Here is a 14,129-nt window from a genome sequence, read left to right as displayed (position 1 = left end):
GCCGGTCTTGCAAAGGTTCAACTAGTTCAAGCCCTAACTCCTTATATCCCGACCTCGTTGGGGACATGCAAAGAAAAAACAGAGAAAAAGCAGACCGCTCTGATACCACTGATCCGGATTTAAACAGGAACGCAAAAAATTACAGAGATAACCATATACACAAAGATGCAGAGGAAATAATACTTCATTTCATTAATGGAAAATACTAAAATATGCTTACAACTAGAAATGGAAGTAAACCAACTAGGGCGATGGTAGCTTATCTCTGAGAAGAGATGTGGTGGCTACATGCCTCTGAACTGTGTTACAATGAGGCTCGAAGGCCTATTTATTGTTGAGAAACAATGGAAAACCCTTCACATTCCAAAACCTAACCCTAGAAGATGAAACGCCAAATTGTGGGCCCCGTTTTTGGGTAAGTTGGTACATCAACTTCCCGGGGTCGCGAATTGGTCGTACTATCTCCGTTTGACGTGCATGATAGCCCGTTGGAAAGATCTCTCCGAGGACTACGACAGAAAAGACGATTTTTTGATGGAAAAATCGCTAGCGGTAGATTTCCCAAAAAGCTCTGTTTAGGGCCTCAAAACGGCTCTGGAAGTTTAGGACCCGAAAAACTGCTAAAAATAGTAAACTGCGCTATAATTAAGGAAACTGAAAAACTGAAAGGGACAGTTGTGGGGGTCCAGATGGGATAGGTGGGTGGCCACCAACATCCACCTGGATCACTGCAGCCTGTGGTCCTCCATCTCCCTGGTCTATCTCTTGCTCGGCCTCCTCCTCCGGCTCGCTATTGGTGTACACCTCGATGTAATGGGCTTTGCCCTTGGTGCACTTGTGCCTTGGTGCCCAACGCTCCTGGCACGTAAAGCATAGCTTCCTCCTTCGGAGGTCTCTCTTGGTCTCATCGTCCAACTGGCCACGCCCAACCTCCCTCTGAGGCTGACGAGTGTCTTTGTTCCCTTCTGGAATCAACAGTCTGGTGGGTATAGGGGCTCTAGTCTTGGGAACTGCATCGATCATGTCCTAGATCTTGGAAATAATGTCCATCAATGAGGTGGGCTTGTAGGCCCTCACCCACCGACGCAAGGGATCAGATAACCCCTCTACAAACAAAATAATCAACTAGGCCTCTGATATGTCTGTCACCATCATGACCAACCTCTGGAACTCCGAGATGTAGACCTCTGCATTGCTTGTTTGCCTCAAGTGGGCCAACTCCCTGAAATGCAGCTTAGGGTCCTTCTTGTCAAATCTCTCAGTCAACCATTTGGTAAACTCGTTGTAGGATGTGATGTGAATGTGCCCTAGTGTGATTAGGCCATGGTACCACCACTCTTAGGGTCCTTCCTGTCAAATCTCTCAATCAACCATTTGGTAAACTCGTTGTAGGATGTGATGTGAATGTGCCCTAGTGTGTTTAGGCCATGGTACCGCCACTCTTGGGCACCCCCCCTAAAGTGCAAAGTAGCAAACTGGATAGCGTTCGTGAGGTAAGTGTCTAACTTCTGCACCATTGTTCTGGCCGAATTTTTGGGCGACCCATCATAGTTGGGAAGTATAACCTTAGCATCTATCTTCTGAACCTCTTGACTAGGCTACCCTCCTTTATAATGCATCCTGACTCTAGTGGTATGCCTGCTTGAGGTGGATGTACTCCCCAAAAGACATCGCTCTCCGTACCTGAGCTCTCCAAAGGACATCACTCTCTGTATCCTTGGGCCAAGCTTGTCATACTCGTCAATACTTGAAGCAACCGAATTCACCATATCTGCAATCGGATCAAGCTCCCTTTCCCTCTCAGGTTCATCCACAATTTGGGGAATTGTGGGTCAGTCTGCTTGGCCACGCAGAGGGGTGTGAGGAGGCTGATATGTACGCTCAAGTGTATGACTTTAGAACCCCCCGGCTTTGGAACCCCCATCACCTTGAGTCTCTGCCTCCTGCCTATCATTCACATGTAAACCCATCACCTGTTGCATCATGTCCGTCATAAGTTGACCTTGCCTCAACATTTGCTGATTTGTCCTCAACAACTCCTCCAAAACCTGATCTTGGCCTCGTTGCCTAGGTTGCTCAGGACCCTCTCAGTTCTTCATGTGTTCTTTGTAGTTATCTAACTTTGTATTAGAAAATGGGTCTTGCCCTTTTCCTTTGCCTTGACCGCTACCTTTTCCTCTGCCTCGACCCCTCTGAAAAGATGACCCCTTGGTACCTGGGTGGCATTCCCTGCTTTTATCTCCCCACACTGGTCAGGAATATGCTCTGATACCACTGTAATATCCCTAATGGAAATATTTAATGTATAACAGAGGCATGCAATAGACACTGGCATGAAATATGGACAACATAGAAATACAAACACACCACACGAATTTAGAACAACTACTGAGCCATTTTATTAAATTATGAACTACATGGAGTACATATAGCAAGGAATAAGTGCACTTGGGACTGCATAAGAAAGTTGGAGCAAGACCCAGGTGAAAGAGATGTCCCCAAGCGCTGGAAACTTTGGCCCAATATTGTTAATTTTAGGTATGTTCTATGCTTAGAGCAATTTATTTCAATTTTCACAGTTAGCTCAATATCTTTTCCAGATTAGCAATCACATCAGCATTAAAGTAAACTGCAGATAGAACATAAACATAAATCGCAGAAGACAAGCCAAGACAAGAGGACACAAGATGTGGCGCTAGCCAGGGACAAACCCCAATGTGGGGAAACCCTTGATTAATTATTCTTATATGTTCTTCAATAGTTCAGCAGAGAGAGAGAGAGATAGTACATTTACAACAGAAGTCAACACTTTGACTTATCTAGGTAAGAGCATAGATCATCTCTAAGAAGATGATACATGAGATTAGTTGAAGACATGTTGCTTCAACTGATTCTCCAAGGTGACTCCTTCACTTATCATTGTGCTGCATTTCGTCATCATGTTGCACCTCACCGTGCGGCACCATGCTGCACCCATCATCACTATGCTACATCTTCTCATGCTTCATTAATCATGAATGTACCCATCACTGTACTACATTATGTGCCATTGCTGCACCATGTTGCCATACTGACCTATGTGCTGGTTGCATCTTGCTTGCTTGTTATCCCTAGCTTGCTTGTTGCCCCTAGCATGCTTGTTGTCCTTTGCATGCTTGTTGTTGCATGCTAGCTGTCCCTTGCATGCTAGCTGTAACATTTCATGCTTGGTGTATTTGCTGCTAAGTACCATACAACTGTCCCAGTGTTAGTTAGTTGTCCCTTGCATGCTGCTCTCCTTCGGAGACAGATGCTCACGCTGTTCATGCAGTTTCGGCAATTCCCGCTGTTCTCAATAGTTCCGACAGTTCCAGCTATTCCCGACAGTTCCGACAATTCCAACTTTTCCCGGCAGTTTCGGTAGTTCCCAGCAGTTCCAGCTTCTGCCCTCTGTGTCAACTTTCCCGACTGTTCTTGCAGTTCCGACTGTTCTCGACAGTTCCAGCTATTCTCGACAGTTTCGGCAATTTCGGCTACTCCTAGCTGTTCCTGCAGTTCTCGGCAGTTCCGGCAGTTCCCGACAGTTCCGATAGTTCCGGCAATTCCGACTATTCCTGGTAGTTCCGACAATTCTGTCTTTTCCCGGCAGTTCCCGGTAGTTTTCGGCTTTTCCCAGCAGTTCCCGACAATTTCATCAGTTCCAGCAGTTTTGGCTTTTCCTAGCAGTTCTGATAGTTCTGGCTTTTCCCGACAGTTTTAGTAGTTCCCGGCAGTTCCGGCAATTCCGGCTATTCCTGACAGTTCCGGCGTCTGCCCTCTGGATTAGGGCAGCGTTATCCCTTAGGATCTCTCCTCTTGCTAGAACCTAAAGACAAGTAGAGAGGAAGAGATCCCAAGTGTGTTGAAATGACTTGAAGGCCACCTCTATTTATACTAAAATGTTGAGCACAAGTGGGGTTTATTTGGTTGCTGGCCGACCTTGATGAATTGTCCCATAACAAAAATAAATTCATATCTCCATGAATACTTATTGGAATCGGATGATCTTTAGATCAATCCTACACCTCTCGATGAGAGGGATCCAAGAAAAATATCAGCTTCCATTAATAAGATGATCCACATGGAGTTTGGTCCTAGTTGCCAATTTTAACACTCCCTCTCAACTAGGGAGAACTCCATCTGTTGATCCATATGTCCGACTGTACTATCTCTGCGATCAGTGCCCTGCATTGCTCTGCTCTGCTGAACCATGAAGAAGAAGAATTGATCGAGATTGTCTCATACCATTCTCTACTGACCCGAAGTCAGTTTCATCTGAAGAGAGTGTGTCATATCACTCTTACTAGCCTGAAGTCAGTTTTATTGACCCCAGATCAATATCACAAGAGAGTATCTCAAACCACTCTTAATGATCCCAGATCAATGGAGGTCATCCTAGCATAGGGATTATGGTAGATACATCGATGCATCCATCGATAGTACTACTATGGTTCCTAACCCCATTTCCCTGCTCGTTGATCAGATGAGAGGTACTTCCCATGTGTCCCAGACTGCATGGGTAGGATGCCTCGATAGGAAAACTAATCATCCTGTCCACAAGAGAAGAATCATCCTGCCCCACAGTCGCCACGGGAGAACTAATCATTCTGGCCCACATGAGAACTAATCATCCTGTTTCACAGTTGCCACAGGAGAACTAATCATTCTGGCCCACAGGAGAACTAATCATCATGTTTCACAGTTGCCACGGGAGAACTAATCATCCCGGCCCACAGGAGAACTAATCATCCTGTTCCACAGTTGCCACGGGAGAACTAATCATCCCGACCCACAGGAGAACTAATCATCTTGTTCCACAGTTGCCATGGGAGAACTGATCGTCCTGGCCCACAGGAGAACTAATCATCCTGTTTCACAGTTGCCACGGGAGAACTAATCATCCCGACCCACAGGAGAACTAATCATCCTGTTCCACAGTTGCCACGGGAGAACTAATCATCTCGGCCCACAGGGGAACTAATCATCCTATTCCAAAGTCGCCACAAGGTATCACAGGTGAAGGTTGAACCTGTCATCCTGTACATAGCGCACCACCAGGGGAGGGTGAGTCGCCCTGTGGTCGTATATTGCTCTAGTAAGTACCCCAAGCCCCCCAGAGCTCCCAGAGCTCAATGCATGCAAAATACAGGACCCTTATAAGAAGGTCTCTCAATGACTCCAAGTCGTTCGGGAAAGACACAGATTTGACCTTTCCCCGGGGCTTTGACAAAATGTTTGCGACTTGTACATCAGTCTCAATGCGATGGAGCTTCCTTGCTCATCGACTTACCATATCCCAGACAAGGTAGTATCTGACGTCTATCTGCTGGTGCAATCATCGAATATGGGATTCCTCAATAATCGAATCCCCCTCTGGTTGTCACAGAGAATCACAGTGGTATTCATCATGTGTAAAACAACACACTTAAGAGCTTTTGCAACCATGCAGCTTCAAACAAGTTTATACTCGTAGTTATGTATTCGGTCTCGGCGGTGCTTATAGCAACCGACTTCTGCTTCCTGCTCATCCATGATATCGAAGTAGAATCCAAAGAGACCCAGCACTGAGAAGTGCTCTAGTGCCCAGTCAACATTCGAATAATCATGCAGTTTCATATTTCCGACAGTGTATCTCAATCCATGAGAGATTGTGCCCCGAAGATATCTCAGAAGATTCTTGGCACCAATCCAGTGAGGCTCAACCAAATATGAGCTCACCATGCTAACTGCAAAACATATATCCGGACGAAAGTTCACCAAGAACATCAACGCGAACGAGTTTATGAAACTCAGAGGCATTTCCCATATTTGGTCCGACATCACTACCATATAACTTCTGAAAGTTAAGATCCTCGAGGTAGTCACAGGCTTGCAGTTTATCACTCCACATCCAGAATCCAACTCCCTCTTACTTCTGCAAATGAGAGGGTCTGCACCTATCAGAAATAGGTCGTCCTCATAAGGTGTTGGTATGAGAGATCAATCATCCACAACCTTCAAACAATGGTTTGGATCGGCTTGACTCTTAGTGAATCTCAACTTCATCTGATAGCTATCAATCCTCTCATACTATGCTCGGGGAGTTTTGCTTCAAGCCATAAAGGGATTTCTTCCATCTGCATACGTGAGATTCCTGATCATGAATCTCAAACCCTCGGGTTGTTCCAAACCTGTGGACCTGCTACATGAGGGGAATGGTCCCCTTGTAAGATTTTCCTTCAGTGCATCTCAGACATGTACTTTCATGCTCTTTTTGAATTCAGGCATCCCTGTCACCATTTGACTCACAGAGCTCCAGTGCTATGTGTCAATGGACATGGTTCCCAGTGGACTTCCTGCAACTTGATACAACCCTGAACTCAAAAACATCTTTGAAAATTCTATTTTCAAACACGTACCTTTCCATCGATGAGTGCCACCTCGTAACTTTTGACTTCCATTGCTGAAATGGACACTTGGTTCTTCTTGTGATCAGGTACATAAAAGATATTATGTAAATGAATCGAGTTACCCTCATTCAATTGAGGGGTAACATTCCCTATACCCTTTCTGGGATAGGTGGCATCGACTCCAAGTATAATCTCACAGTTGTTTCCATCTCTACCAAATTAGAGAGTGCACCCTTCTATCCGATGAAGTGCCTTGAAGCACTACAATCAATAAGCTAGATTCCCAAATAATCTGAAGGAGAGGGGCAATACACAATAACACTTCTTTATCTTATCAAAAACAACATTTGATTCTTCATACTTGGGGTTCCTTGCATTCTTTGAAGAGTCGGCCATTTCCTTGATGACCTGCATTACCTGTCATTCCTCTGATCATTGAAGATGTCCCTGGAATGATTGTTATCATCATCAAGTGATGTGTCCCTGCCAGTCGGACACTCCTTCGCATAATGGCCGAACTTATTTCAACCAAGGCATCTGCCTTTCATTCCACCCTTAGATCCGGACTTCCCATAGAATTGATCTTCAGGTAGACCATCATAAATTTCCGCTGCGTCATTATGATAATATTCTCTGCTTCGACTTCACCCTTGGTGAATTTGAAGAGGGATGAGGAATCCACTGATCCTTTTGTCCTTTCCCAATTGTCTTCGGTGATTGCTCTTTCCCTCTTGCCTGGGCGTTGTCTTCACCTCAGCTCTAATACCATGTTAAATTTAGGTATGTTCTATGCTTAGAGCAATTTATTTCAATTTTCACAGTTAGCTCAACATCTTATCCAGATCAACAATCATATCAGCATTAAAGTAAACTGAAGATAGAACATAAACATAAATCGCAGAAGACAAGCCAAGACAAGAGGACACAAGATGTGGCGCTTGCCAGGGACAAACCCCAACGTGGGGAAAACCTTGATCAATTCTTCTTATATGTTCTTCAATAGTTCAGCAAAGAGAGAGAGAGAGATAGTACGTTTACAATAGAAGTCAACACTTTGACTTATCTAGATAAGAGCATAGATCATCTCTAAGAAGATGATACATGAGATCAGTTGAAGACATGCTCCTTCAACTGATTCTCCAAGGTGACTCCACCTATCGTTGTGTTTTATTTCGTCATCATGTTGCACCTCACCGTGCTGCACCATGCTGCACCCATCATCACTACGCTGCATCTCATCACACTGCACCTCACCGTGTTGCACCATGCTGCACCCATCATCACTATGCTGCATCTCATCATGCTTCATTAATCATGATTGTACCCATCACTGTACTTCATTATGTGCCATTGCTGCACCATGTTGCCATACTGACCTATGTGTTGGCTGCATCTTGCTTGCTTGTTGTCCCTAGCATGCTTCTTGTCCTTTTCACACTTGCTGTTGCATGCTAGCTGTCCCTTGCATGCTAACTGTAACATTTCATGCTTGGTGTATTTGTTGCTAAGTACCATACAACTGTCCCAATGTTAGTTAGTTGTCCCTTGCATGGTACTCTCCTTCAGAGACAGATGCGCAGGTTGTTCCCGCAGTTTCGGCAATTTCGGCTGTTCCCGGCAGTTCCGGCAATTCCGACTATTCCCGACAGTTCCCATAGTTTCGACAGTTTTGACAATTCCGGAAGTTCCCGGCAGTTCACGACTTTTGCCCTCTGCTTTAGCTTTCCCCGCTGTTTCGGCAATTCCGGCTGTTCCTGGTAGTTCCGGTTATTCCCGGCAGTTCCGACAGTTCCGGCTATTCCCGACAGTTCCGGTAGTTCTTGGCAGTTCCGGCAATTTTGGCTATTCCCGGCAGTTTCGGCAGTTTCGGCCCGGTAGTTCTCGACAGTTCCGACTTTTCCCGGCAGTTCTGGCAGTTCCGGATTTTCCCCGCAGTTCCAATAGTTCTGGCTTTTCCCAGCAGTTCCCCGCAGTTCCGGCAATTTCGGCTATTCCCGACAGTTTCGGCTTCTGCCTTTTGGATTAGGGCAGCGTTATCCCTTAGGATCTCTCCTCCTACTAAAACCCAAAGGCAAGTAGAGAGGAAGAGATCCCAAGTGTGTTGAAATGACTTGAAGGCCACCTCTATTTATACTAAAACGTTGGGCACAAGTGGGGTTTATTTGGTCGTTGGCCGACCTTGATGAATTGTCCCATAACAAAAATAAATTCATATCTCCATGAATACTTATCGAAATCGGATGATCTTTAGATCAATCCTACACCTCTCAATGAGGGGGATCCAAGAAAAATATCAGCTTCCATTAATAAGATGATCCACATGGAGTTTGGCCCTAGTTTCCAATTTTAACAAATATTCTTTTGCGCAGACCCAGAAAATGGTAGTTGTTGCTACGCTAAAAATGCAAAGAATGACCCTCTGTAGTGCCCAAAATCACCTGAAAATGCCGCTGTAGCTTGTCCCAAAAATACTCGACCAAACCCAGAAAGGAATTTGCCCAACTGAGAACAAGCAACTGACCTACAAAATAGTGCGAATTGCCTAGTGAGACAGACAATACGCACATCTGAAAAATAGCTGTAGATGCCCACCAAATGCCACCAAGAGATATCCCTAACTCCCAGGAAATTCCTCTTCAAATATACCCACTCAACTCTAGCCCTCCTCAGCCAAATTCCTATGCTCCAAGCCCCTGCAAATTTTCCTAGTTTGGTTCTTGCGCAAGCCCTAGGAACCACAAATTCCCCATAGAATTCCCTCAAAATCCAACCATAGAACCACCAAAAATCTTCAGCAGATGACATTCCAAACCAGCCACAAATTTCTTGGAATTTATCTCCTTCTCCAGTTGACTTCCCCAAGGGACTCATAAAGGTGCTAGGAAATTCCCCTAGGGTGGCACTCCACGTCCATCGAAGCAAGAGCTGAGATCTCCACCCAAAAATCTCCTTGTGGTAAGCAACACTGTGTTAGCAAGGCTGAACAACTCAAGCTAACAACTTGGTTCAGATACGCAATTGTCAAAAGCCCCAAATGTTGTACTCCACCTTCTATTTATACTTGCTGCCTCCCTTTACCTCTTGTGGGCCGCTCATTCCACTAATTCGACCCCCCTCTGTTCGCTTTCCACAAGTTCGAATTTCCTCCAAGGGGGTGTGTATTCCTTGATGGGTGCCCCCCACAAAACACCAAAACTTAAATTTTTACCCATGCTCCTAAGTAAATGCCAAAATTGCTGCCAAGTCCAAAACGTACCAAAATCGGAGTTCCTCCTATGCAAATTAGGGAAATGGGGATATTATAATTTCTCATCAAATGAAGCAAAAATGCATGATTATATATAAATTTTGTTATGCTTTTTGATGATTCAACAATATCCCTTACATAAGGAATTTTTCCTATATCCTCTAACATCAAGTCAAGACAATGTGCAACACAAGGTGTCCAAAACAAGTTAGAATACCTCTCCATAAGCAACCTGCCAACGACAACATAATTTGCATCATTGTTTGCTATGACTTGGACAACAGTTTGCGGACCTACCTCTTGAATGAACACATCCAACAATTCACATAATAATTGTGCATCTTTGATATGTGCAAATGCATCAACAAATTTCATAAACATTGCCCCCTTGAGACAATTATCCAAGAAGTTAATAAGGGTCCTAACCTTTTGATTAGTGCAACCATCTAACACCATAGTGCATCTCGTATGTTCCCATGGTGCCTTGAATTCCTCCAATCTAGCAGTACAATTGGCCTTTTCATTTTGAAAAATAGGCCCTCTCAAGTGATCATAGGAAGGGGCTTTGTACCCCAAGGCAACAATAGCTAACATCAAACATAGCCTGTAAAATGGATTGTTCTTGGCAATGCTGAAGGGAATGTCACCCCATAGAAAACACCTACCCACCAACTTGTCAGCTTTTTCCTTCTCATTTCTTTTAAATGTTGACTAGATAGAAGGTTGTGCACTAGGTGTGGTTCTAGGAACAAAAAACGATGAGGTAGATATGGGGCGGGCCATTGTGGAAGGTGACATTGAAGAACCACTCTCACTTGCCCCCACTCGCAATTTGACATTTCATAGCTTCCTTGTTACTTGTGGCAGAGCCTATGTCTTCTAATGGTTTGATGGCAATACAAATGATTTCTGGAGATGAATTTGGGCAAAGTTTTATGTCGTGTACCGGAATTTGTCCAAGGTGGTATTTCAATCGGGATATTCCTCGTCATATGCTTCCCACACAACTTGCAACTCAAATTTTTTCTATTGAACCCCTTTTTGGGTTCACCATATTTCTACAGAGGGTCCAAATCTTTTGGCATGTTTATTCTTCAATGTAAGATTGAACCTAGGGCACAAGAAGAATTTTAAAAGGGGCTTTGTACCCCAGGGAAACAATAGCTAGCATCAAACATTGCCTGGTAAAATGGATTGTTCTTGGCAATGCTGAAGGGAATGTCACCCCATAGAAAACACCTACCCACCAACTTGTCAGCTTTTTCCTTCTCCTTTCTTTTAAATGTTGACTAGATAGAAGGTTGTCCACTATGTGTGGTTCTAGGAACAAAAAACGATGAGGTAGATATGGGGCGGGCCATTGTGGAAGGTGACATTGAAGAACGACTCTCGCCCCCACTCCTCGCAATTTGACTTTTCATAGCTTCCTTGTTACTTTTGGCAGAGCCTATATCTTCTAATGGTTTGATGGCAATACAGATGATTTCTGGAGATGCATTTGGGCAAAGTTTTATGTCGTGTACCGGAATTTGTCCAAGGTGGTATTTCAATCGGGAAATTCCTCGTGATATGCTTCCCACACAACTTGCAACTCAAATTTTTTCTATTGAACCCCTTCTCGGGTTCACCATATTTCTACATAGGGTCCAAATGTTTTGGCATGTTTATTCTTCAATGTAAGATTGAACTTAGGGCACAAGAAGAATTTTAAAAGTAAAAGTCATCAATTTTACAATCAAGAAAAACTAGGAGAAACAAAGCAAAGGGCCGAATTTGATGCCCATACGTACAAATGTGAGGCCTGTTGAGGATAGTTGGTCCACACTGCAAATATTTATGAGATGGCTCTTAATAATCGGTGTTGCGAACATCTCGATTTTATCATGATAAAATCTTGAAATCACAATTTTTTGGTCTAGCTGATGTTTGGCGATTTTTACTGATATTTTGGTGGTATCTCAAATTTGCTGATTTTTGCCGATTTTTATCAATTTTCCCAATTTTCCCAATATTTTGGTTTTATACACCCTTGTTGATTTTATCCTAATGACAATGTTTGCAACATTGCTCAAAATCGTTGTGTTTTTTCTCCTTAAGCCAAGGAAATTTGTTCTCCTGCTCCTCTGCTCTCTAACCCCTGGCCGAGGGTTTGCAAAATGAGGCAGAAAAACAAAAAATAAAGTTTATAAACAAACCTGGGTGCAGACAGCCGATTTTTTTGGATCATGTTGTGATATTATTGCGGTTTTTATGATAATGTTGTGATGTTTTCGGAGGGAAAAAAATTGCTGATATTTTTGGCTGTTAATATCACTAACTTGAAAAAGTCTCGATATGCCGATATTTTTGCGATAATATTGCAATGTTCGCAACACTGGCTTCAACCACTTCATCTGAAGTTTCAATCATTGTAGCTGGCACATAGACCATTTTAGCTGGTGTTCGGTCACTAATATCAAATGAAAGAAAAACCACTATTAAAAAATTTAACAGAAATCAAACTCTAATTTCCTGCGAAATGGTTTTAGGCTTTGTTTTTGCTTTATGGTGATGACTTCTGGTCTTATTTCCAAATTCGAAATTCATGAATAATATTCTGAATTTTCATGTCTTCTTGTTTCTTCGTCATCTATGTATATATATTTGACGTATCCTAGCCATATCATATGCCGAGTTCCTAAAATTTGTCGTATCTGTTTGAGATACCCTATCCTTAACCTGATCCATATAAGTTCCCATATCGAGATCTGTCCATTTCGATATTTGTCATCTTGAAGGAGTTTTTGGTCATGACACGTGTTTTCTGTCTCGAGAATTTACCAAAATGTTTTATGTTTATAGTTAGGAATAGTATAATAACATGGTGTATCAAACATACGCAGTATGGAGTATATTAGGCACCGTAGTTTATGTCGTCTTTGGGAGAACAAGTTGCTTCATTCTGCAGGATACATCGGCCAACAGAAAAATGGTGAAATTAATATTTTTGTTTTCTTGTATTGACAGCAATAATTTTACAGTTCATGGGGCTTCAAAGATTGGGTGGATCAACTGTAATTTTTTTGATCGTTCCTTTTTCTGCAGGAGGCTGCAGATAGTCGAATATTTGGACCAGTACCAATGAGTGACATCTTGGGTAGAGTGATCTACTGCCTGCGCTCTTCTGTGGACCATGGTCCCATCAGAAACAGGCGAGTGGTTTGCAATGCTCAATGGACTTGCTGGACATGATTATTATTGATAAAATTTTTTATATTTAGTTTTAAGTTTTATTTTAATGCGTCTCTTCTGGCTTCTATTAGTAGAGGATAGCCTAAAGCTTTTCAGTATTTGTCTGGCTTAACATGGTAAGTGCTGACGGTTGAATCTTTTATTTCAGTGAAACTGCAATGCAGAGAGATTCCCCAGTCTTGGCTGTGGAGTTGGATATAGATGAATTGGCAAGGAGCCCCAAGACATGATGCTGGCATAATCCATATAGGCCTGATTAACACGTCTTGTAAATTTTAAAGTTCCTCTTTTGTGAGGCATGGTTAAATGTTTTCTGCCTTTATTCAAGGTAAGAATGAAGTATAAAGGTTTATGATGATGTGTGCAAAAAGATTATGATCCTTTATGATTTCTCGTTGATTACTGAATTTTATTGAAGAACCCAATTGAATTTCTTCTCTTATTCAAAACGCTTATTTCATGGCATGAAGCTGGATTCTCAATCAAGTTGATGTCCACTATAAGAGATATGTATTGTACAGAGCAGTCTAAGCAAAAGTTAGAACAATGACAAATTAAGCACATACTAAGGTTACAGGTAGGTGCAGCAATGATCGTTGACATTTGATATGCTCCCCAGACAGAATGCAGCTTCTTGCTATTAGTCTTATGTTCGTCTTATGATTTCTTATTTGCTTTCTGGATGTTTAGTAAGACATTGGTTGGATTAAAGGCCTACCTAGAATACACATTGAAATTAACCTTGAAATAAGATCTGTTGTGTTGAGACCTCCGGGAGTTATTTTGATCTTCAAGTAGTAGTTGTCAAAGCAAGATCCTCATAATGCTGTACCGTAAAATATGTTATTCTGAGTTTGTCAAATACCAAAGTAGGTGAACTTTATTGTTACGACCACCTCTTCAACAACTTGTGTTTGTAAGCGGTAAACAATTGCTTTAGAGTACGCGCTAGCTTTTTAGTTTTGGTATAGAAGTCTTTGCAAATGAGAACATGTCCGAGAATGTCCATGGCTTATGCTGAAATGACTGGTAAACTATAAATTTCCAAACACATTTATTGTGATGAGGGTGTTCAAGTTCTTTGTCGTCGAAATGGTCCTGAATTTAAATCGCGTAAGGCTTATGAAGTCTGACAAACGAAGCTGTGGGATAAAGGAAAGTTGTCCGATGTTGGAATGATATAAAATGATGTTTAGTGTTACAAGCAATAGAGTCAAGATGGTTAAATGGAGATTGAAACAGTT

At 42.7% G+C, this 14,129-nt stretch overlaps 1 protein-coding gene across 2 annotated transcripts in view; it reads left to right on the top strand.

The window, feature by feature from the left end:
* The window catches only part of LOC149228210 (mitochondrial ATP-independent inner membrane protease subunit 2-like), a 124,500-nt gene extending 110,966 nt beyond the window's left edge, over positions 1-13,534 (top strand). For both annotated transcript variants that reach the window (XM_089378102.1, XM_089378103.1), the window contains exons 4-5: positions 12,739-12,845; positions 13,034-13,534. In XM_089378102.1, coding sequence (XP_089234228.1) covers positions 12,739-12,845; positions 13,034-13,115 — 189 coding nt within the window. In that variant the 3' untranslated portion in view covers positions 13,116-13,534. The remainder of the gene's footprint in view (positions 1-12,738; positions 12,846-13,033) is intronic.
* Positions 13,535-14,129: the final 595 nt, after the last annotated feature.

This window comes from Pinus tabuliformis, chromosome J (genome assembly GCF_031772625.1).
Source record: "Pinus tabuliformis cultivar Carrire ecotype Pingquan chromosome J, CPIR1, whole genome shotgun sequence".
Taxonomy (NCBI): domain Eukaryota; kingdom Viridiplantae; phylum Streptophyta; class Pinopsida; order Pinales; family Pinaceae; genus Pinus; species Pinus tabuliformis.
Note: the sequence above shows the minus strand (reverse complement) of the source record. Positions and strands in the feature narration are given on the sequence as shown.